This window comes from Nanorana parkeri, unplaced genomic scaffold (assembly GCF_000935625.1).
Source record: "Nanorana parkeri isolate BGI_ZX_2015 unplaced genomic scaffold, ASM93562v1 scaffold597, whole genome shotgun sequence".
NCBI lineage: Eukaryota > Metazoa > Chordata > Amphibia > Anura > Dicroglossidae > Nanorana > Nanorana parkeri.
The window spans coordinates 522886-549111 of NW_017306865.1; the positions used below are offsets into that span (position 1 = coordinate 522886).

The 26226-nt window shown below is 44.9% G+C and overlaps 1 protein-coding gene across 2 annotated transcripts in view; it reads left to right on the top strand.

Annotated features, from left to right (window-relative positions):
* The first annotated feature begins 3671 nt into the window (after positions 1 to 3671).
* Positions 3672 to 26226, top strand: part of ZNRF2 (zinc and ring finger 2) — a 103067-nt gene continuing 80512 nt past the window's right edge. For both annotated transcript variants that reach the window (XM_018562748.1, XM_018562749.1), the window contains exon 1: positions 3672 to 4110. In XM_018562748.1, the coding sequence (XP_018418250.1) occupies positions 3672 to 4110 (439 nt within the window). The remainder of the gene's footprint in view (positions 4111 to 26226) is intronic.

A 26226-nucleotide genomic window follows, 5' to 3' on the forward strand; every position in this document is an offset into this window, starting at 1 on the left:
ATTGGTATAGGGATACATTGGCATTCATATTGGTATATTGTAATGTTTATGTTCAATTCTGTTTAAAATTTATATTTGTAATAAACAGCTGCTACAGCCATTTTTCATCCAATCCTCTCATTTTGAGTGGGTATTCAGGATGAGGAGGTGCTGCAGCAATTTTGAGTGGACTTGATGGCTTATGTCTACCCTGCCATGTAATACACATCACTTCTGGTTTCAGTGATTGGAGGGGGAATCAGCTGCTGGAAGTGTGCTGACCTGCCTCCGATATAACTGCACAGACCTGCCGTGCTAGTCCTAGGCCTGCACGCTTCCCAGCACCGTACAAGCGATCAGGTGGTTCAATTGTATGGTTTTTATGTAACAGCCATCGCCGGCTGTAAAAAAATGTTCAAAGCTTTCCTACTTTAAAAACGTCCACTTGCCCTCAAGTGCGAGCTGTCCGGCCGTTTAATTACAATGGCCGGACGCCAAGCAGTTTTTTTGATGATAAAAGGTACAATTTTATTTTAAAATAATGGTGTTTTTGCATATTTTGATTGTTTAGGAATGTAGTCATACAGACATATAAAGTTACTAAAAGGTCCACTTTAATATATTAGCGTAACATAACCCCTCGATGACGTATCTGTATAGATGTTGTAGAAAAAGCTGTACGCTGCCCAGATTAGTGACAAACGTTAAGACAAAAATGATGTTGCGTTTGCTGGGCGAGCTTGTGTTCGGATCAGACTTTGAAGCTGCAAGTATGGCTTCTGTGCAGAACATACAATATTAATAAAGAAAGCTGTCAAAAACCGCATTTGGATTTCATAGGGCTTTGTTCACATTTCCATTTCAACGCTCCCAGCATTGCTTACCCCTTGTGTGCCCAATTAGTGACAGTTTTGAGAAATTCATATGTGATTCAGGAATCGGGCTCCGCTGGATGAAATCATTCCACTTACCCATTGGGATTACGTCCTCATTAGGTCTTCTCTTGATCTCTTATCATTGGCTGGGATGCTGCAGATAATAAATGGGAAAGTAAAAGTGTCATTTTCACACCTGTCCTGCTTCTGCTATTGGAACTTAACGCAAGCTGAAAGGCCCAGTGACCTGATGATCAAGGGATGTATGCAACAAATGCAGCTTGGGGGATTCAATCGGACAGATAAGAAGCACACATTAATATTATTATGATGTGAGATGAAACCTGTCTCTGCTCTGATGTATGTATTAACCCCTTCACCTCCCTTATCCCGTACATCTGTTCATTAACCCCTTCATCTCCATCCTCCCACTATATGTGACCTGTACATTATCACCTCCACCTCCTTCTATGCATGCCCCATACATTTATTGTATCTTGTGCACCATTACCAAGCTCCATGTTTTAACCTCCTCAATACTGGCATGTTTATTTCATTTCCAAAAAGATTGCAGCAAAAAATCAAATCACCTTGGAGTGTCTGCTTTCCAAAAAGGGGGTCATTTTGGGGGGGGGAAAAAAAAAGGAGGCATTACTATCCTCCATCCACAGCACAAGATCTCTGTCTGCCCATGTGCGGGATCTGGTGCCGTGTTATTGGAGGGGCTGGCACAATAACACGGCAAAAACCAGCTGGCCCCCTGTTGGCTAACAAAGAAGATGGAGGCACGGGTCTAGATGTGTAGCCAGGGCCGGATTTACTCTCTCTGCTGCCCCAAGGCCAGGTTCCTCATTGAGCCCCCCTCCTCACCATACTCCCCCCTCCCCCATCTTCATTTTTTACAGTTTTCTTTATTTTTTTAATTATTATAAATATTTTTACCTTTTTTAATATTTCTCATATTTGTATTTTTTTAAAATCTTTTTCACTTTTTTTTATTTTTGTTTCTTATTATTTTGTTTTACTTATTTTTTGCATTCATTTTTATTTCCTTTTATTGTATGCAGGTTCCATACAAGTGATTTCTCCAACATCGCAGAGATCACTTGTACAAAACGAGCGGCGGCTTCCCCGCTCTACATTTAGCCCTGCTTGCCTGAAGCAAGGCAAAATGTAGAAAAAAACTACCCACCCGCTGCCTGGAACTGCATGTCTCGGGTGTCAGGCGATAGGAATTCCACACCCCTACCGCCTTTCTATTCCCTGCTCCCCTGAGGCCGAGCCTTGTGAGAAATCCAGCCCTGCAGGTAGCAGTACCGGAGAAGAGAACGCAGGAATCACTCGGCTTAAAGGAGAACTATGGGGTTAAGGCTTTTCCCCATAGTTCTCCTTACGGTAACGGGAGGACACAAACTAGCGTCCTCCCGTCACCCTAGGATCAGTATACCGCGAGCTGTAGCTCGCGGTATACCGAGACGCCGTAGCTGAAGCGGATCCCGAAAATTATGCCGGGATCCGCCCAGCTGCGTGACTGACAGCTGGCTCTGCCTATCTAGAGGCAGAGCCAGCTGTACCCGCCCCCTCCCCCGTCCATTCCGCCAGTCAGCGCTGGAGGATCGGAGCGGGGAGGGGGGAATCCAGTCCCTCCCCTGTCACGGCAGAGAGCCGTGACAGGATCGAGAGGTGAGCAAACGCCGGTTTGTGTTCGCTCTCCTCCCGATCTACTGAGCCGACCTGTGACAGTCTCATTGTCACAGGTCGGCTAGAACTATGAGGTGAGTGAAAAGCACTCACCTCATAGTTCTCCTTTAAGTTTGTTATCCTCCTCCTGTCACAGAGGACACCTCTCCTCTCTGAAGAGAGCTCTCCTTTCCTCCTCCTTCTGAGAGGAGAGGTGTCCTCTGTGACAGGAGGAGAAGGAAATGAGAGCTCCCTTCAGTGAGGAGGAGAGTGCTTGGTGACAGCATGCACACTGTGAAGGAGACAGTGGGCACATGTATGCCAGGAGGGGGAGAGGAGTGTTCCATTCAGTGAGGAGGTGGAGAGTAGTCCTCGGTGAAAGGAGGAAGAGAGGAGAGCTGGTGACAGGAGGAGAGGAGTCATCAGTGACAGGAGGTGGAGGGGCGTGCACACCGTGAAGGGGACAGCGGCGGGCACATGTATGATAGGAGCCCTCAGTGACAGGAGGAGGCGTGGCGTGCACACCGTGAAGGAGACAGCGGCGGCACATGTATGACAGGAGGAGTAGAGGAGTCCTCGGTGACGGAGGAGAGGAGTCCTCGGTGACAGAAGGAGGTGGTGAGGAGTCCTCAGTGACAGGAGGCGCGGCGTGCACACCGTGAAGGGGACAGCGGCGGCACATGTATGACAGACACCTCGGGCACATCTCGTCACCTCACATGGGATGGACGATAACACACGGCTCACGTCACAACACACAAAGACACCGGAGGCGTGACGGCGCCATGTACTGGTCTGCTGTGGGCCGGTGGGGGAAAGTTTCCGAGTTGCCGTGTTATGTATAGAGGAGGAAGAAGGAGCGGGCTACTGAGAGCCGTGTGCGGAGCCTGTGTCCGGGCTGGACTATGGATGTAGACCCCACTGACAGGCCGGGCTATGATGCAGCCAGAGCGGTTCTGTTATAGGTAACACCGGAGGGGACTGGATCTAGTGAGGACCGATCTCCGGGATCTATAGACGGGATCTGGACGTGTCATTGTGGATATCATGTAGTGCAAAGCAGTGTGTTGTGTCGTGACTGGAGAGCTCGTATTCTGTGCACACACCGTACAAGCCAGCCGGCTCTCCCTCCAGTGGATGCGCTGTGACCCAGCGGTGTCGGGGATGGGCGGACGACAGAGCAGCCCGGCCTCAGACGGTCGGACACGGGCGTACTCGGGTTCGGACATCCCTTCCAGCACCGGCCGGGGACCTATCAGGAGCCCGGCAGGGGTGGCTGCCTCCACCTCGTCCCCCCTCTCCAGGTACCCGTACAGTCCGGCAGGGGCGGCCGGCAGCGGATCCGGAGGATCGGAGCACACGCCGCCGGCTTTGAACGCCCGTAGCCGGTCTGTAGGGGGGATCCGCGGCCAGGCCCCGCTCAGCCAGGCCGGGCTGAATATTCCTGGAGCTGCTCGGGATTCCGGCAACAGCACACCCGAAGAGGGAGGCAGAGAGCGGGCACCGGGGGGAGGGGGAGGCTCCAGGCTGCTGATTGGATCGCTGCCTTCTCACCTCTCCCCGCACCTCTTTGGAGGTGAGTACGGTGACATCACGTGATCTCCTGAGGACAGAGGGGGGCTCACCAGGAAGTCACGTGCCTGGCTCTGCTGCTGCTACATAGTGGAATCCCCATTGTGTCACTGCACATAGAGCAGCAGAGAGCTGTTCACTGACAGCTAATGGCAGCCCTCAAGGTTAAACTTTCTCTTCATAGTTTTATGTCACCAAGGCTGATGGTTGCTTTTCTGGGAGCATGTTTGATGGTATAGTTCTTTTTATAACCACATGTCATTTATTTGTTGAGGCAGTATATTGTAATAACATAAACCAGGGGTGGCCAACTGCGGCCCTCCAGCTGTTGTGGAACTGCAAGTCCCATGAGGCATTGCAAGACTGACAGTTACAGGTATGATTCCCAGGGGCAGAGGCAGGTTGGGATTTGTAGTTAAAGCACAGCTGGAGGGCCAGAGTTGCCCACCCCTGCCCTAAACTTATCTCGGGGCAAGCAAGAAAACCCCTCTTGCTGTGGGCTGCCCCTGTATTGCAAGGCTCAAAAACTTGTAGGGAACCGGAGTAAAGAACGTTTACTTACCAGATTGCTGCTCCCCAGGAGGTCAGTACTCCCCTCTGTCTTACACACTGCACAGCCTGGTGGCATGTCCCCAAGCGTCCTCACATCTAAAGCAGGTCTATGGAGGCTGCGGGGACTAGTCTAACAGCTCAGAGGAAGCCAAGGGAAGTGTGGATCAGGTATATAAAATAGCTTTTTCTTGCCCGATAGGTATAAACAAGCAGTTAAGCCCTGACAGTGTGGGGTTGGTTTGCCCAAAGAAGGGCTTTAAGGCAGACATCATAATTCATTTTACATCATTGCAACTCTCCCCTCTGCAATGTAAAATGCCAACTTTTCTTGTTTGTTTACCTTCTTTTAACTCATACTCTGGCTTGCCCCCCTACTACCTCCATTCATGCCTAGGTGGGAATGGCGTGTCTCTCCTTCTGAAGCTTCTAGGAATATGCACGGCACATAGCCAAGGAGGCATTGACTTCCATAATGCGTTGTAGGAGTGTGAACTGGCATACGGCATCAGGGTGCCCGCTGCAAGAACCAGGAAGAGACAGTAGTCTCCCGATCTCGTGCCACCACGCTGGCTGCTGGCCCCCTAATAACACAACATGCACATATACTGTGCATTGATCTGAAGCCTCCTGGGGTGTGTGACGTATGTAGCCGGGGTACATCATTCTTGTCTAGGTGAGGGATCCAGAAATGCATGGTGTAAAAAAAGGTGTGATAGTAACGTGAAGAGGGTGAAGGTCATCTTTAAATAAATGTATAGCCAAATCTTTTCGTTTTGGGATAGAATAAGAAAGTGTTAAACCGCTACCAGTGTCCTGTTGGAGACATTTTTCCTTCTGTTCCTGTCCCAGGGTGCAACCGGAAGTAAGAGGAAACCTCCAAAGTGAAAGAAATTGTCAACAGGACAGGTGTCCCCATTGACAGATGTACTTTCACCTCTTATTTTTGCGACAACAGTAGAATTTTGTTCTTTCCATCACTTCAGTGACCGTGGGACAAATATGGAGGGTTATGGTCCCCTTTGGAGACACAAACTGCAATAAAAAATTGGACACCTTCCCTACTCTTTTCAACACCAATAATAAAGGTTTTGGCTATACATATACTTTAATATGAACAGCCTTCCTGTAAACATGTGTTTGCCTCCGCGATGAGGCCATGGGCATACCTAGAGAAAGGGGAAGAGCAGCAGAATTTACCAGATTTGTGTGAGTTTGGTGGGAATCTAACCTGTTTGGTCACGGCTTCTACTGAGACTGCTGAGTCAAGGGGGTGTGTGCACAGAGATAACTAGCACATGGTTGTCTCGCAGTCTGACCGTGGCAGCCATATCTGGGTAGAAAATAACAGTATCTCTATGGTCCTTTAAAGTAACAGAAGGCAAACTAAAACAGAAGCCGTACAGCAGGCACCATAAGGTGTCCACTTTTAGTACTCCCCTGATGCAAGAAAATTCTGGCACTCCCTGGCATTGGAAGCCACACTGACACTCTCATTTCTGTCACTCTGTGTCCGAGTGATCCATTGCCAGGTCTTGGTGCTGTCATATTTGGGATGTACTCCTATTCAAGTAGTACCTATTTCAGTTAGTATGTGTATACTGTTTTTCTGCACGCTTCAGTAGTGGACTGAGGCAGCAAAGTAGCAAATTGATTATGTGTCTGTGTACCTCCTGTGAGCTGAATGCAAGGTTCATTTAAAGTACACATGTAGTCAACCTAAAAGTATTACCCCAGGGGAAGGCAACCTTGGAACGCTAGCTGTCGGGGAACTACAAATCCCAAGAGGCATTTTAAGACTCTGACAGCTACGGGTATGACTCCCAGAGGCAGGTGCATGATGGGTATTGTAGTTTTACCATATTGCGCATTAAATGAAAGTGTAGGAGATAGTATTGCGCATTAAATGAAAGTGTAGGAGATAGTTGGCAATCACAGCCGCCCTTCCCACCCCGGGACTGTTTCCACTCCCTGACAGTGGATAACAGATATGCCCACCTATCGGTGTTCTACAATGCAATGCCTGTCAGCAGGCAGTGTCATGGCCACCTGGGGTCGTATCTGGGCTCATGTAAATGATGACTTTGATAAAGTCCTTATTTGCATAGGTTATTTGGAGAGGGCAAGGAGTGTCAAAACATACAAGCAAAGTTATGTGCTTACTGCTTTTGCTGTCGGCTCTCAACTGCACATGGTAATCTCCTACTCCTTCCCACAGGTTAGCTTTGAAATGGCGACAATCTTTTTCATGGCAGGCACAACTTGGCAACTTTTCTAAGCCGAAAAGCAAACTGCACAGTTGAGTCATGTACATTATGCATAACTGATCTGTTTTACCTGCCCAGAATATTTGGGATGCTGGCAGGCTGGCTTTGTCAAAGACCCTGGCCGCACTGTGTAGCCACATGGCAGTACCACTGTTTAAAATCTCTATGTTACTAATCATTTCTAGCTTGCTTATTGGATTATAAAAGAAAATCTCAATGTTGGAGAGGTCCGTCCTGTATTTCTTATAGCCTCCTAATAGTTTCCCGGCTTTCTATAAGCTTTCTGTCAGTTTCCCAACAGTCCGTAGTGCCTAAATCCCCATGGGGATAAAAAAAAAGTGCCAAAGCATTTCCAGCCATCATGTTTCCAAACAGCTGACTCCAACTCTCTTAGCTCGGCTTCCCTGAACTTCCTGTCCAGGATCACAAGGGACAGAGCAGACTCCAGCAGCTGTCAATCTACTAGCTAGGCGATGGAAGGGGGTAGAAAGGAAGAGGAGGGAGCAGGAATGTGTCTGTATGTTTATGGAGACAGGTGCATCTTAAGGTGCCCATACACTGTGCGATTATCGTACGATCAAGGGATTTCCCGCGATAATCGCGGGAAATCCCTTGATCGTACGATAATCGCAAAGTGTATGGAAGACATGCGACCGTTTTTACTGTACGGTCGCACGTCTTTTGTCTAGGGAGCACGCTAGAAAACCAGCCGAAAATCGTACGATTTTCGGCTGGTTTGAACGGTGCTCGGGAGACAAATGCCGAACGGGCCCGTTCAGCATTGCGGTCATTGGAAGCCCGCCCCTCAGGGGGGCGGGCTTGCAATGATCGAGAGTACGTGAATGTTTGGAGGACTGCCGGACAGATTGATCAAGTGTCACTGAGAGAAGGAAGTTGCCCTTTCTTAAAGTGCTGTTCGTTGGTTATGCATGTAATGATACATGCCCCTTGAAATGTCAGTTTCTTTGCTGTTATTATTTTAGAGTTTTGATTTATTTGCACGTTTTTTTTTGTTTTTTTTTTGAGCATTGGAGGGCCACCACAGAGCCCCTCCTTCCTTTTCAAAGTTTGTTCACAGCTTGAATTAATATCACGATTTAAATTTTAGTTTTCTGTGTTTTTTTACTACACCGCTGGCCAGAGGTTCACGTGTTTAAAATATACATGCTGAACCAATGAGGTTGATCACTGGCACTAATTCTGAAGGTTCCAGTGTTGATTTTTATTATTCTTATTATGTTTGTGTGTTGAACCTTCTAGTCATATGTAAATAATCCACTTGAATCAATTTTTTCACACGGATTGCTGTAATTTTTACACAGATTCGTTTATTAACACTTTAGTGTGCAGTTGGTTCACATAGACCGAGCGCAACATATTTGCTTTACATTTGATCGAGAGTACGATCTGCCTGTCCAAGATGGGCAGATCGTACGTTTTTTAAATTACTTTACAACCATCGCAAGACTAAGGTCTTGCGATGGTTGTAAAGTGTATGGCCACCTTAACTAGCATACACAAGGGTGGCTCCATAGGACCCTGCAATGGAATTGAGCCAACCTAAAACAGGGCCAGTATTCAGGAGACTAAAACTTTTAAACATCAAGGTGTAGCATCCATTGTAATTGATTTCATCAGCATTTAAAATGGTTCAAAAACCTTTAATATCACTTCAACAGCTTATACAGAGTTTTTTTTTTTGTCCAGGTTGTGTCCTGATGTAACATCGCAAGGAAAGACTTTCCCAAATTAAAAACTCTGCTTTGTAACTTTGTTATAGCCAATCAGCCAAAAAGCAGCATTTCAGATGAGTTCGGGCATACCCAAAATAAAGAATTTGTTTTCCACTCTAAAAAATGCTTTAATGGCAATCTCCAGAGAAGTGCATTTGAGATGAAGAGCATTTGTACGAAAATATACTTTGTTTTACAGCAACCCGTTATTGTCTCATGTTTCTATGGCAGATTAGAAACTTAAAGTAGAACCGAAGCCAAAACGTTTGTTTTTTGATAGAGTAAGTTTTGGATGAAGTAAGGGAGGGTTATAACTCTGTCAGCTTTTTTTTTGCCATATGTGTCCCATTTGGGAGATTTCCCTTCACTTCCTGTCTGATAACTTTGACAGGAAGTAAACGGAAATTCGGGATAGATACTTTTCTCTGGATGCAATCATCTGTCCCGATCCGCAGGTAGTGAATCGTTCCTTGTATGATTATAGGCGGACAGCCACTGAACGATACGGCTGCTGCTAGCCTGTCATTCCTCCAGCCGCATTTGTACGGAGCCTCAAACCCTGTGTAAATGGGGCCTTAGGTTGCAAATCTCAATAAGGCAATTCACAGAGCGTTAGATGTGACATGTAACTTTTATGCCCTGATGAAAAGACCCTGCGTGGTCTCGAAACGTTGGCTCTTGTGATTGTGTGACGTCTATGTCCAATAAATGGACATGTTGGATTATTCTACTGAGTGCTGGTGATTCCTTTTCCTAAGATGTGACATGTAAACACTTCACAAACTTTTTCTTTGAATATGGCGAAAGTGCTCCAATGAATCATTCTTCCTACCAGAAGCTTCCAATCAGAAAAGCCCTTTTATTTTCAAGCCTTCAGTATTAGTAAAGCTGCCTGAATTGTTTGTCAAAAAGCTCCAAGGAAATGTTTCTTTTGGCCCAATTTACACCATTGAGTTAGAAGACGGTATACAGCGTTATGAACAGGCTCTTTGACTACATTTTTGTTTGGTTGGTTGTTTTTCTCCGGGCATAATAAACCTTAACCCTTGCAGTGGGACTTCTCCTACACTGTAAGGGTTAAGTGCTTGTTTTGGTCTAGGGCAGTGGTGGCGAACCTTGGCACTCCAGCTGTTTTGGAACTACAAGTCCCATGAGGCATTGCAAGGCTCTGACAGCCACAGACATAACTCCCAGAGGCAGATGCATGTTGGGATTTGTAGTTTTGGCACAGCTGGAGCGCCAAGGTTCGCCACCACTGGTCTAGGGTCTAAAATTAAAAAGATATATTCACCTGATCCTCACTGCTAGACTGGTTCCTGCAGCCGCCTTTCCCCTGTGCTGCGGTGACCTATGCACCAGTGATGTCATCACATCCATTCATTTGCATTGGACGTGAGGACGCTGATGGATATTACACAGCTGGAGAGGAGGGAAAGAGAGGTGATGGGTTGCCAGTGGGTAGGCATGAATATATGCCGACTTTGTGCAAAGAATTGGTCAGCCTACAAACCATGAATAATCTTTACTTTGTCAAAAACTGGGACGGTGCGTATCTTTGTACTGTAGGCGGAGTATAACTGGAATACCACTAGATATAAAACTGAAATATATAAAGATATTATTATAAGAACACTGTAACAAGAAGCTGATTGGTTACTATGGACATCTCCTCCATTATTGATAACTTCCCCCCCCAATCCGCCCATGGTGTGCTTCCCTGTATGAGTGATTGTATATTTTACTAATGTGTGCATCCCAATAAGGCTGATGTGCCTCTAAATGGCACATTCATATCTTTCGCTATAGCCATTCATCAGTGAGTGAAAGCAGCGTGGGTTTTCCTGTATGGTACCTGCAGGCTATAACGCTGGCATGGCACACATTCTACAAGTATATTGTGTACATGGATGTGCCCTGTACGCATGGTAGGTCTATGTGTATGTAGAAGTGCAGTTGTGGAGACACATCCATTCACCCAGATAAAGACCTCAGTGATCTGGGGGAACTGCACAACCATGAGCATCTGTCATATGTCTCTTCCTGTGTTGTTATACTTGGCTACACACATTTTGTTTCAGAAGTGATTGTTCAGAACAGCTATGACATATAAGAGCTTAGCTATACAACACATCCAAATTCTATCCACTCGGGTAAAGCGGCATAGCGGACGGTTCACAGGTGCTGTCAAACTAGTATTACAAGATATAAATATGAAGGACATTTAAAGCTGAACTTCCGGGCACAACAACTTTCATTTAAATATATTCCGCAATAGCCACAAAGAATATAAAGCTACTTTGTGTTAACCACATGCCATTGCAAACCCAAATGTTGTTTTATAAATGTAGTAGTTGCGTCAGCACTGTGTTGTGCACAGAGCAGAGCTGTGGCAGGCTCCACCCACTACAGGCTGCCTGCAGAAAGCTACAGGAGGGGGCGGAGACCAGGCCAGTCACCCTGCACAAGAAGAGAGAGCAGCAGGGACTGGTCTTCATTACAGGAAGCTCTAAGTTTCACACTGAATTACTACACAGATCTGGAAGAAATACACAAAGCACCCCAAGATTCAAGTGAGAATATATATGCTGTCTCTATTTAGACAATATTTGCTTAAAGGAACATTCAAGGATTTTTTCCCCCTCCCCCCAATGTTAGTGTAGGGACTTACCTTAAATGATGCCTCTTAATCCAATCATCTTCTTCCTTACTGTCCTTCTCAGATGTCCCCCCAGCGCTGGTGCGGGTCTCTGATCCAGTGCTGACTCCTCTGTCCTCCTCTCTTCTGATGTCCCACGGTGTCTGTGCGGGTGCACGCTGCTCCATAGACTTACCTTGTGTCTCTCCTCGTCTCCCGGCCGAACATCTGAACTGCACATGCGCCCGTCCCAAGATCCTTTGCGGCCGCCCGAGAAAGTTTCAGATGTTCGGGCGGGAGCGCGCGGCAAAGACACAAGTAAGTTAAACCTGTTTTAAGGGGGGGGGGGGTTATAAAGTTTTGGCATATATCTACTGCTTGCTAGCAGTAGATGTATGCAAAAAAACGTGAGGGTTTAATAACCGTTTTAACCCAAGGTTCAGGCTTAAAGAAACAAAAATGATTTGTTGCTCTGGGCTACCAGATGCTCCTTGTGCTTTCTAATCTATGCTATCCTAATTGATCTCTGGAATCTGATTGGTTGCTATAGCCAAGAGCTCTTTTTTTTTTTTCTCCATTTAATGCATACACTTTTCGTCCCTTGCTAAGTAAATCTATATATAATGTATGCATTGCCATTTGGGATGATATTAACAGCTTTCTTTTTTCTATACTTGGACATGGTGAACTTATTCATGGCTGATGTAATTCCCTCTCTGAAAAGGAATCCTAATGCACTATGCATTTACTCTATTTCGTCACCACAAAATGAAAAAGAGCTTTTGTCGGTAATAATGGCTGGAAATGGTTTGGCATCAGATCAACGTGAAGCTGGCAAATGACATTCGAATGAAATTGTTGTTATTCTGCATTATTAAATATTCCATTCATACAAGAAGACATTACCGATGGGTGTTTATGTGTCTCGGCTCAAGTTGTTTTTCTCGGCATGCTGTAGCACAGAAGGTCTTTTTAATAAGCTGTACTAAATCTCCGAATACCCTGCAGCCTGTTCAATGAAACGAAGCGTCATTAAGTGGCTTAGCAAGGCCCAGCCATTTTCAGTTTTCCATTACTGGATTCCTTGCTTCACTTGCTGATTGGACAAAGCCCTATACTGCAGTTGGCTTTGTTTGGTGGAGCCACTTTGATACAGCCCTGTACTTACGTGCTACAGCTCAGTTGTCTAATCTAGTTAAAAAGTCTTAAGCTCGTAGCATCAAGTGATCAGCACTTGTAGTTTAGTACACAGACAACAAAAGAAACACAAAAGGATTTATAACTCTTTTACATTGTATCAAAACTAGAAAAATAATGGCCAGAGCTGGACTGCTATTGGATGACTTAAAGTAGACCTTTACCCCCTTTCACTAAAAATCACATCAGCATGCAGCTCTGCATACTGATATCAAATCATCTTCCATTAGTTAAACATATTTTTTTTTTTTAACTTACAAATAGAGTTCATCTACTTCCTGGTCATCTTTGGTTCAAATCATGTAGTGTGCCAAAGTTTTGCATCCTGGAAAGGTTACATCAGCTGAGCATTGCTGAGAAATCTCATCTGTAATCTCGTGAGATCTCAGGGAAAGGCATTTTCCTCCCCTGAGATGATGTGCATGGTCGCATGTGCCAGAGTTCCAGGAAGTAAAGGGCGATCTAGTAACCTGCCCTAAGTTGAAATAGCCACTGTCAGAAGGCTGGGGAAGAAAAGAAAACAATTCAAACAATACAAAGCCGACAATTATCTAGAAGTATGTGTTTGAAGATTGTCATTAAACATTTCTAAAAGTGTCTTTGTTGTTATTTTAAAGATATGGGTAAGGCCCCATTCACACACGAATCGGCCTGCACGTACAGCTCCGTGCTGCGTGCGGGGCCGTACCAAGCAGCTCCCGGGAAGGACAGGTGCTGCGTGTCATTAGTACGCAGCCCCCGCCCTTCTCTATGGGGCTACGCAGCTGTACGTCCCCCTACGCTGGCCCACCCTGCACGTCCGTAGGGGTGCGGGTGAGCGTATTCATGAGCCGGAATGAATGGTGAGCCGGAATGGATCCTGTATGCGTCCCGGCCAGAAAACCCGCACCCCTACGGACCTGCAGTTGAGGTGAGCGTAGGGGGGCGTACGGCCGCATAGCCCCCTAGAGAAGGACGGGGGCTGCGTACTAATCACACGCAGCACCTGTCCATCCCGGCATCTGCTTGGTACGGCCCCGCACGCAGCACGGAGCTGTACGTGCAGGCTGATTCGTGTGTGAATGGGGCCTTAAGGTCCCACATGCAACAAATTTTGTCTGATTCAATAGGAATTGGCTAAAATGTGATCCTTTGGTGACTATGCTCTGCACAGAAGACGATCATTAGATCAAAGGCATATGATGGAAAGTTCTCGGCTGAATGTTGCTTGCAGCCAATCAGCTAAAATCTGTTTATTTTTTGTTCAGTCCACAGATTGAATGAAAAAAATATAACTGCATACCCTACTTAAGGCCCCATTCACACCAGGGCGGGTAAGGATCAGCGCAGGGAAAAAAAAAGTTCAGGGAGCAATTCGAACTGGAGGCGGTTCGGGTCGCATGAACGGTCCCCATAGTAATGTATGGGATAGTTCATGTCAGCGGGTCCGCGCGGCCAAACGGGGTCTGAGAAATAACCTCAGGAAGACATGAGGCATTGTTAAAAATAAGAACTTGTTCACCTCTGCAGGTTAATTTGCTTGTGTCGCCTTCTTTAATTGTGCTATGAGTTGAGCTCAGATGGCATAATCACCCACTCTGAAAAAAACAGCACTAACTCATTGGGATGGATTTTAGTTTTCAATGTGCGAGGGAAGAACTGTCTATACAAACCCAACAGCTTCTCCTGTACTGTAAACCTATACTGTATATTGTGCCGGTGGAATGAAACAGTGTCTGGGAGTAATAAGAAAGACAGACTGCGCCCATTATTTACTCCGACACTGATAAATGGACCCGTTTATAAAAGGAAAACTAGAGGAAAGTAGAAAACCACCTTCCTCCTAGCAGCAGATCAAATCCCGCTTGTCATTGCATTCCAGTGCAGGTTACCCCACATTAGACCGACCTCTGTGGATCTCACACACAATGTTTGAGTCTTTGTAATTTCTTAGTCTTTATACTAGTTACTGTTAAAGAAGCAAACTCATATATAAAAATGGAAATTACTGCACTGTCCACTGTCTGCACCGCTGGCAGGGCCATAGGAGGGGCGAGTCGAGGCTGGGAGGGTTATTGCTGCATCCAAGCAGCCAGCCAGGGGTCTGAGAGTCACGTTCAATTATATGAGCAGCTGGTCTCCTGGAGTCTGCATGTATAAAACTTACTCTGTGGGCTGTCAAGGACCGCAAAACATTTCATGCAGTTAGTCAATGAAAAAGGAATCATCGCGAGGTTGGGAGGAGGCGCAGCCAGGGCCCTGGTATTCTGTAATTTGGGGGTGGGGGCGGCCCAGAGAGCAACCAACAAGGCAGTGTCTTATTTTTGGGGGAAACACGGTATATATAATCAGGGGTGTGGAATTCGTATCGCCCGACGCCCGGGACATGTAGTTCCGGGCAAGTAGTTTTTTCATTTTTCACTGTTTTGACTTTTTTAAACGAGCGCCGAGAGCGGCGCTGCGAGCGATTAAAAATTTAACTAAATAAAAATGTCGACATAATAAAACAAATGAAAAAATGTTACAAAGTAAATAAAAATGAAAACTAGTCCCGCTGCCCCATCTGCATGTGACTAAACTGTGATTGTGTGCTACCGCTCGGAAAACACCGCAACCTGCCTGGCACGACTGGGGTGTCATTAGAAAATAATGGCACTGCCAGTGCGATCGGCGGTGGCGTGCGATCTGTGACTACCCGGTCATCGTGCACGAAGCCGAGCGGATGGCTGGGTGGTCACGGAATCGCACACCACCGCCGATCGTGCTGTCAGTGCCATTATTTTCTAATGGCACCCCAGTCATGCCAAGCAGATTGCGCGTTTTCCTGCAGCAATAACGCCCTGGCGATCCCACACGATCACGGTTGAAAACACTGGGCGGTGCATGTCGTGAAAATAGGTACATCTACCTTTTTTTCAGTGATTGCCACCCAGATGTAACCCCATACATGCAGAGGCTACCGCACACGATCGCACGTCCCGGGAATCCGCAGGTCTGCACCCACCCTAAAGATTAAATTCACTTTCCCAAGTAATTAGGGAAAACGGAATTACCCGCACAAATCTCCCTCCCACTATACTTACCTTTCAGCAAACTGTCCTTCCCGTCCACCAGTACGGGTGTACTATCTGTACCTGTTCTATGTATTCTAAATTTCGCTCACAAATTGCAAGCACTCGTTGGTCAACGCGGTCACCTGACGGCACTGACCAATGAGAAGCGCTTCTTAGCACTGCTAAATACGGTTTTGGTTAAAATTATTTTTTTTGTATCAGGACAAGTAGATTCGGCCCTGCTTTAGTCCTTGGACAAGTAGTTTTTTCCAAAATTTCCATACCCCTGTATAATATATCTTTGACTTGGTATTCAAACTATATAACATGAAGACCTTAATGAAAGATGTCTGAGACTTTATGTAAAGTCTTAAATCGTTGCACATTCTCTCAGCTGAAGACAAACAAATCCTGGAATACAATTCAAGTAAAGCTGCCCATACACCTTGCGATCATCGGACAAAACTTTTCCTGCCCCAATTATCGCAAGGTTGAATCATCAGTAATTAACAGAAAAGCACCTGGACGAATTGCGGTAATCGACCACACGTATTTTCGTCTGCACATGTGCAGTGTAAATGGTACGAATTTTGACCTACGAAAATGCCACCAACCTTGCGAAAATCGTACGATCGACCGAAGTTTTTTTAACCTGCTGGTTAGTCAAAAGTCGATCGATTGTACAGTATTTGCGGTTGTACACTGCCCATTAACTTTACGAATATCGGACGAAAACGCGATCGCATACGAAAATCGGCCGATATTCGTAAGGTGTATGGGCACCTTAGGAAATATATTTTTATCAGTGACAAATTGGCAGGATCTTTGCTGCTTATTTACCTATCTGCAGCCATTGTTTCTGGTTAGCTTCCAATCTCTATGCAGTTGTCACACTGATAGAGTGAGAGCCAGGCCTCTGAGACAGTCCGGGCTCCTTCACTTGGTATGGTGCTTTTTGGTCAAAAAGTGAACCTGCTTTCTGTAGGGTTAAGTACTGGGATTTCCTCATCAGCATATTTCTGCTACTTTATTGTTGAATTATAAGGCTGGGCACACACCTTACAACCATCGCAAGACTTTTGTCTTGCGATGGTTGTAAGGTACTTAAAAAAACGTATGATCTGCCTATCTTGGACAGGCAGATCGTACTTGCGATGATCGCAAGCCGCGCCCCCATGAGGGGCGGGCTTCCGATGACCGCAATGCCGAACGGGCAGTGTGCGCTTGCGCACACCGGCCCGTCCGGCGTTGATGCTCGGCAGGTTTTCGAACATGTTCAATATATATATGTTGTGTGGGTGTTATGGTGTTTATTTATCTGCTTGACATTCACTTTTGCCCCAATTAGGTTGAAGGGCAGGTTAATGTCTAACTGTATGGTAACACCGACAACAACAGAAGATACAGACTCCAATATTATCGCAAAAAGTCCATTTTCTTCCCAGTGCAAGTGTTTTAGTTCATACCTGGAAGTGGAATTGGCACTTATCAAGTATTTATTTTTGTTAATCAAAGGAATGAATGGGATTTGAAATACATTTCAGCTGACTGTGTGCTATTTATCTTGTGTTTTTTTGGAAGTAACAATGGGTTTATTATTGGCATCCTATGAAGACAGATTGTTCCATCTTGTAGGCTGTTGGGCTGTTTTCTGGCACTGTATGTATTATCATGATAGGCCTGTGTTTATTTTGAGCTTCTGTGTATGGGCATTGGATGAGATCCAAGCACAGTCACTACACTGTAATGTAAGAAATATGTTTTGTTATTTCTAGCTTTCAAAATTCAATCTGAGATCCATTTAATTGTGTATTAGAGGCGTACCTTAGATCTCATTTGTGTTTATGTAGTGCCCATCCATTGCTGTTGCAGAAGTCTGGCACCAGCATAGGTAATGGTGCAAATGATACGAATATCGGTCAGATGATTTGGTGAGAAATGGGTATGCTGTATATTGCCATTGTATCCTGGTTTTGTGTGTATTGTCTATTTTGATGAGGACTAAAAACAAATTTAATAATGGTTTTATTTTGGATCAAGAAATATTTTGTGTTTTCTGAGGCAGCCAGGAGTTAGATCCAGGCACATTGTCTCTCTGTCTTCTTACTCTTCTTCTGCGACAGCTGACGAGAAAAGAGAACAGCTTCATCCAGGGTTTGAATGAGAGACGGCATGTCTGAAAGAGAATGACTTGTGCTGTATATACTGCATATTTTTATTCCCGCAGCGATATAAATAATCAGTTTAGCAATGTAAAAAGAAACCTCAAATAAAATGGACCCAAAAGAATGATAGGGTCCTTTTTAAAGGCGGCATTCACATCAGTGGCTGTACTACAACGCACAGCCGCCAGTGTGCATCAGCAGTCACAGCAGCGATGCGCTGATACCAGTACATCTCACTTTTCACCTTTTTTTTTTTGTTAGGATATTATTGAAATGTCATGAGTGACATTTCATTTAAGAAGAATTGTGGGCTAATTACAAATTAACACTTGAAGTGGGGCTACACTTGCATTGCAAGGGTTAAGTGCTTGTTTTGGTCTAGGGTCTACAACAGGGCTAGCCAAACTCCGGCCCTCCAGCTGTGGCGACACTACAAATCCCATGATGCATCTCTCTCCGGGAGTCATGTCTGTGGCTGTTAGAATTTTGCAATGCCTCATGGGATTTGTAGTTCCACCACAGCTGGAGGGCCGGAGTTTGGCTACCCCTGGTCTACAATAAAAAAGATATACACACCCGATCCTTGATCCCGCCTGGCTGTTAGACTGCAGCCTCTTCTTTTCCAGGCTTCGGTGGTCTAAGCCCCGCTGATATCGTCACCTTTTAATACAAGTCCATTGAACATTAGGATGCCAAAGGACATACCACAGTTGGAGCGCAGAGGTGAGCAGTCACCACTGCAGGATTGAGGGTCAGGTGAGTATATCTTCTTTGAGACTCCAAGTGTTAATTTGTAATTTGCCCCGAATTCTTCCTTAAACTCTATAAACACAACACAGTTCAGTGCAGTTATACTGCGCTGCCGCCTGCTTGAACATAAGCATTACGGTGTTGTGAACTCTGCCCATTCATGACAAGGCAAATTTCCTTGCATTGGGGCTTTGCTAGAAAAGCGGCCAGCACAGCCTCAACACCCCTTTGTTTACATTTACTGTGTTTCCCCGAAAATAAGACACTGTCTTATATTTTTTTTGGCTCAAAAAAACACACTAGGTCTTATTTTCGGGGTAGGTCTTATTTTTTTTTTAATGTACAACAATCCAAAGTTAACGCAAATCCATATTAAATAATCCAAAATGGCAAAGTTAAGAATAGGGTGATCAGGGCAATCAGGGGTGCCATACGTTTCCAGAAGCAATTTGGTAACCTGGCCAGAATGAGTGAAACGCACTTTCGCTATCGATTCCTCACAGGCGGAGTGCATTTGGTATCACTCCGCCTGTGACAGGAGCCGGCACTATAGAGGAGGCATCGGCTTATGCGGCTCTGCTCCCTCCGGTGCCGCCTCGCTTCCTCTAGCACTGGCTTCGTTGGCACCGCTGATTCTCTCCCGAGGCTCTTCAAGTTCTCCCTTATGCCACCACCGTCTCTGGGAATGGTCACATCTAGGTCTTATTTTCCGTGTAGGTCTTATATTTTAAGAATTCCCAAAAATAGTACTAGGTCTTATTTTCGGGGTAGGTCTTATTTTCGGGGAAACAGGGTAGCTGCCGGCTGTGGAATCTCCCAGTTGGCAGCTGAATGGAGCTGGGGATGCATAACTGGTTGCTAGGATGCAACCAATGAACAGGAAGCTTTCACATTCCTAGTACATACATGCCCCACTCTGAGCACTGGTGTCTCTCTGTACGCCAGATGAGAGTTAGTCTTCATTATCGCCAGTTTTTCATACTGTAAGGGCCCGTTACCACCAGGTCCGTGTGCTAATTGCACGGTTCTGTGCAATTAACGCACAGTACCGTTCAACACACCTACCATGCATTGTGGGAGGTGCGTTGCATTGTCCTTCATTTGAATAGCACCCCAAATGCAACTCCTGTCCCCAGTGCGATAGTCGACGTGGGTTTTGGTGCGGTTCGATTGAAAATATTAGTGTATGGAAGATTTTTTTCAATTGCCACACACCGCAGTGTACGGTATTGCAGTACTACGCGTTGCAGGGCAGTTGATCGCGTTGCAGGCGGGAGGTGCGTTTAGGGTGCCATTCAGATAAATGGCAATGCAACGTTCCTCCCACACTGTTAGTGCATGGTAGGTGCATTGCACCACACCATGCGTTAATTGCACGGAATCGTGTGAATAATGCATGGACCTGGTGCGAGCTGGCCCTAAACTGTCAGTAATTATATTTGAACTTCTCGCCCACAGAGAGAAAGATTCTTAAAGTCCCACAAATAGGAACAACCTGAATCTGTCACAGTTGTTGGTAAAGATACTGAAACTGGCGACAGGCTTTCTTTGGGGCTGGATCTTTGAAAGGTCCAAACCTCCAGAAAAGTGGCGCTAAGCCTTTATTGAATTCCCTCCAGTGTCTCTTTGTTTTTATTCCTAAGCCTACTGCGCTGTTTTTATTGTATGAACAGCTGATGTTTTTTTTTGGTTTTAGTCCATAAGTTCTTTTGTAGTTTGCAGTGTGCACATATGGTTTACAGCTGTCCCTAAATATGTCCAGTATTGAACCGGTGGTGGGTGTAGTATCTGGTAGCAGTTATACATGAAGCATCTGCAGCATATAATATCCCTTCTGGTATGTGGCATCTTATTTCTATGGGGTTTAAATCCACACAGGGGATCTTCCCTAGACCTTACAAATTCTATTTCAAAGCTGCTTTCTACTGCTGATTTTACAGCATCCCATAAAAAATATCAAACGTATCTAAATGGCATGCAATGTCAGTCCTGCAGAACTATAATACATGCTTTTATGATCGGAAAGGTACAGTTGGAGACAGTTGAGCCGGCATTTATACACGGCTCCCAATATTATGCAAGATAAGACTGGGACCTTTTTAAAGTAACTCTGAGGTAGGACATAAAAGTTTAACTCGGGGACACATCCGACCTGCTATTGTTCTACGTTTTATCATGTTGGTTATCTTGTGCAAATGGCATCTCAGCTTGGAAGATTCCTATGGCTGCTAGTTTCCCTTTTTACTGAATGGTTCTGAATCTGTCCATGCAATCAATTCAGCCAATTTGTTTCCAGGATTTGAATGTCTGCACATGACAGAATCTTGTAACAGGAGGGTGAAGGACGGTGAGAAAAGTACCTAATCCTGCTGCATTGCGTTACATAGACCCTTCTGCTTGCCCTAAATCAGTGGTTCTCAACCTTTCTAGGGCCGGGACCCCTTGGTAACATTTGCCAAGTTGTGGTGACCCCCAACGGTAAAATTTAGGGATGACGCGGCTGCTGCAGCGACATCTGGCGGCGTGGCGGGAGAACTGACACTGCTGTGCTAGGAGAGGGCTGAGGAGGACTCTCACCTAGCACAGCAGAAATCACACAGCGACCCCACAGGTTGAGAACCACTGCTATAGGCAAAGACAGGACTGGGCTCTGCAGCTGGAACTAGAAGAATTCTATTTAAAGTGTGTGGCTATATAGCATATAAGGTACATACTCCTCAGTACTGTCACTGACAGAGCAGCCCATAGAGTTCAGTGTAAACCGTGAGAGTTACCGCTGATAAGATATGCTTACTTCCCCTTTTCCAGTCTGCACTCCTCCCTCCACACTCTACAATGCTGGAGGACCTTGCGGTGTGTCGCAGTCATGTGACCAGCTCCTGGGGTGGGCGGGGCCGGCTGTGCTATGTGTTCGCCGTCAGAATAAAAAAAAAAAAAACCACCATAGGAAATGCATAGCTAGATTCCTATTGGGTATTTAACTTTGCAATAGCCAATGGCATACTAGCTATTGCACCCGCCCTCTGCTGCTCTCAATCACTAGAAGGGGACCCGATGGAGAACTTTTTGATGGCATTATCAAATGGTCTGCTGAGATTTTTCATTTAAATGTTTCAAATGTACCAGTGTATGGCCAGCTTTAGTACACTTCACTAATGAAGATAAAAAATAAGGCAGCTCAAGGTAGTGCCATGTCGTGTCCCAGGTATCATGTTTAGTTTATGTTTGCACAATTGATTTTAGATAAGATAACATCCACACAATAAGGCACATGAGCCACTTGTGTTTTAAAGGAGAACTATGTGGTTTAAGGCTTTTCCCCATAGTTCTCCTTAGGGTAACGGGAGGACACAAACTAGCGTCCTCCCGTCACCCTAGGCTCAGTATACTGCTCGCGGTATACTGAGACGCCGCAGCTGAGGCGGATCCCGACAATTATGCCGGGATCTGCCCAGCTGCGTGACTGACAGCTGGCTCTGCCTATCTTGAGGCAGAGCCAGCTGTACCCTCCCCTGTCCGTTCCGCCAGTCAGCGCTGGAGGATCGGAGCGGGGAATCCAGCCCCTCATCCTGTCACGGCAGCGAGCCCTGACAGGATCGAGAGGTGAGCGAACGCCGCTATGTGTTCGCTCACCTCCTGATCTACTGAGCCGACCTGTGACAGTCTCATTGTCACAGGTCGGCTAGAACTATGAGTTGAGCGAAAAGCACTCGCCTCATAGTTCTCCTTTAAACACCAAAGAAATTATCAGGGACGTATAAACAACTTCATTCTTCCCAGATCACTGTTTCCTGTGTTTAGTACAGTAGTTTAGTTTTGTACATCTACTACAAATCATAGTTAAAAAAGCACAAATACAAATAATATTGGGCATATTTGTAAAGCAGTAAATGCGACTTTTGCCACAAACGCACTGGTGGTGAATCATTTTGCTGTCATTTAAAACACTTTAAAGGCTCACCTGCAGTGACTGGTGAATGTCATATTTGCTGATTAAGGGCTCATTCACACCGAATGGTCGCTGGTCATTATAGCCATAACGCAAGACAAGGCAATTTCCAGATGGGCTTTGTTCACAACACAGCATTGCAGTGGTGTACGCTGAAAAAAGTTTTGCATGCATTAGTTTATTCAGTGCCTCGCACTGCGCTGTGCCCATAGAACTTACAGAAATGTCACTTGTGACATTTCAATAAAGTTCTAACAAAAAAAGGAAACCCTGCTTCTGCAATCATTTTATTAGCACTGTGCCAGGCACATGCACACCAGCAGCCTCGTGTGAATGTGAATGGGCCCTTATAAATATGCCCACATAACGAACAGCTATGCAAACGAGATTTACAGCACATTATGGCCACTGGATGGTTCTGGAGAGCATAGGAACTTCTTCTCATTCTGGCCTTAATGTGCTGCGAATTTCATTTGCATAGCTGTTTACTACGTGAGCGGTTTACAAATCACCCCCTTTGAATACTTGTCAATGGTCACCTGGACAAATACAGAGGCTGAAACCTTGGGGACACAGACAGCAATAGAAACTTGACAGGCGTTCTAAAGCTTCCCCATTCAAAGCAAAATAAAACAAAACTTTTTGGCTATACATACAGTTTACCCTCCACAGGGAAATAAGTTAAATCCTCCTCAACTGGGGTGCGCAAAAAACAATGAATACGTTATAAGGGTTCTAACTTTTCTGGATGCTAAAAAAAAACCTTTTGGCTGGAGTTTAGCTTTGAATCTTTGTAGTAAAAACTGGCAGTATAAAAAACATTAAAACATTGCTTGGTCTTACTGGCTGAAACATGGCCTTCTGCATGGTCCCCCCCACCACACACACACACACTGTGAAGGCAGCCACACTGTGCTTGTTTTTCTGCATTGTAGTACTTCAGTCAGACTGCTTTCCTTTTCATTTTATAAACTGGTATTTGATCAGAAATACCTCTTGACCCCTTCCCGACCAATGACTGGATTATCCCGTCACGATTGTTCAGTTCATTAATGGCCGTTGATGGGATAATCTTGTCGTGCGGTACAATGAGCGCTGGTCCGTGAAGTTACTGCTGTCGCTGGAGTCTGAGGCAGACCCTCAACAGCAAATTAGGTGGTCCCAGCCCTTTGATCTCAGCGATAACTGATTGCTGTGATCACACAGGCGGCAACAGCAGCTCACTGTGTTGTGCAACTCTGAGCCGGCTGTTTTACAAACTGATACAAAGTATCTCTAAGGAGAATACAGTATTCTCCACATAGATACTAAGTATCAAAGCCCCTGTAAATAAAAAAAAGAACCCTTTAGTACCCCCAGTTTAAAAATTAAAAACGTTTTTACAATAATAAAAATTAAAAAAAAATCAGACTTTCAAGCCAAATCATGATATAATACAAAGCATCCAGGTGTACTCCTGCTGTACAGCCGGTGGTCTCCTCCTTTTTTACCCTACGACCCACCCCGGGGAAGCTGGGGTTTGATGGTTTGCAGCATTGGGATGTTTGATGTTTTACTTTGGTGGTACAAGTAATATTATAAATATGGTGTTTCTATGTTGAATCATTAATGTTTGGCCTGGAGTCATATTAATGTAACATGTTACCCTGCATACACTCTATCTTTGTATTATTATAGCCTGATTTGGCTTGAAAGTCTCTGAAATCTACCTCCTGAGGAAGCCTGGAAGAGGTGAACCGTGTCGACATTACAAACCATAATTCAATCCTATCAGTAGAACAGGACTTTCTGACAGCTGTAATTTACTGCAAATCCCAATGGTGTTATATACAGGGTCTATGATGGTCACGTTACTTGTATTATGTTTTTAATACAGATTAGGTTTCTGTTTCTAATGTTGGAAATACAATATGTATGTTTTTATCAAAGCTTAATTGTAGCTCTGAGTGCTATTTAAAGCCCCTTTATAATTTATTTTTTTGGAGGCTATTAAAGATGGGAGACAACATTAGACATTCTAAAATTGTTGCACACTATAATTGTATGTCACTCCTTTCATTTTGTAGGCCTATATCTCCCAAAATAAACTGAAATCCCAGACATATGATATACCCTATAAATCAGGACAAATAAAATAATTTATTATGAATTTTTTTCTGCTAGCTACACTAATTATGTACACATTATTATTCCCAAAATTGAGAAAAACATTTGTTTAATTGTTTTGTGTTTTTTTTATAAAAAAAAATAAAAAATGTCTATATGCATATGTCACTGTTTGTCCATTAATTGTTTAGCCTGATGAAGGGGACCCTGTGTGGCTCTGAAAGCGCTTGTCCTATTGACATGGTTTCCTAATAAACGGACACTTGATTTCTTTATCACAAAAACGGTGTGCTGGTGACCTCTATCCTACAACCACAAATCTGCACATACACAGTGTGCAGTCTTTCCCGACCACAAATCTGCCAATGCGCAGTGTGCGGTCTTCTGGTCCACAAATCTGCACATGCACAGTGTGCGCTCTTCCTTGTCCACAAATCTTCACATGCACAGTGTGCAGCCTTCCTTGTTCACAAGTCCACACATGTGCAGTCTTCCATGTCCATGAATCTGCACATGCGTAGTGTGCTGCCTTCCTGGTCCACAAATCTGCACATGCGTAGTGTGGTGCCTTCCTGATCCACAAATCTGCAGATGTACAGTGTGCGGTCTTCCTTGTTCACAAATCTGCACATGCACAATGTGCGGTCTTCCTTGTTCACAAATCTGCACATGCACAGTGTGTAGTCTTCCTTGTTCACAAATTCACACAAGTGCAGTTCTATTTTTACAGTTTTGCTGAAAAAAACTGTGTATGCATGGTCTAATCTTCTCATCTAACCAGGTGTCGGTACAGACTTGGTTTAACCAGTTATGTCCTGCAGAATTGAAGCACTGGCATGGATTTGTGTATAGTTTGTGTAGTGAATTAGACCTGGGCAGTGAGAGTTTCCCCACGTGGCATATGATCAGGGCTTGAAAAATTTGGCGGTGTCTCACCAGTCAGTCAAAAATTTCACCAGTCAGCATGACCTGACTATAGCCTTGCAATATATGTTAAAACATTTTGGGGACAGATAGAGGTTTCTTTTGTGACCCCACGGGGGGGTTATTTTTTTTTACTATATAATGAAAAAAGTACCATAAATATATTTAAAAAAAAGTTTCCCTACGTTATGTTATAAAACATTTATTCTTACCCATATTTTTAGTAAAACATGCATGAGTGGATTTTTCGAGCCCTGCATATGATGTTTGCCTGGTAGACTCTTTCTACTTTGGCTTCTTACACAATGAGGGTTGCTGGAAGGGGTTAGTATTGGTTAATGGCTGCTTGGGAGGGCAGAATTAAAGTGAACCCATTGCATTGCCCTACATGGGCAAATCGCGGGTTCAACCCAACCCTACCCTGCAGTCAAAATTAAAAATGAAGTCTTGAATTCCATACCGGGAACTCACGTTTTCACCAGAATTGGTTGACCTTGTGTATCACTCTTATTCTAAACTAGTTCTGGCAAAAGATTTTAATTGACTTACAAGAACCATGTCTTTGCATTCAAGAGCTCAGGAAACTTGAACAGGTTAAAATGTAATCAGATTCTTATCGCTGTGTAATGTAATTGACCTTCAGACCCAGCCCTTGGTTTGTGTTTTAACAGAGATGTCCTTACTTAAAAGGGACTTTAAGCTTTGAGTATAAGAAGCAAATTTGTACTTTTCATTTTTAAAGCAGACCTAAACGCTAAATTTAGGCCTGCTTAAATGCGGGGGGGGGGGGGGGGGTCTGGGGGGGCTGCGGGA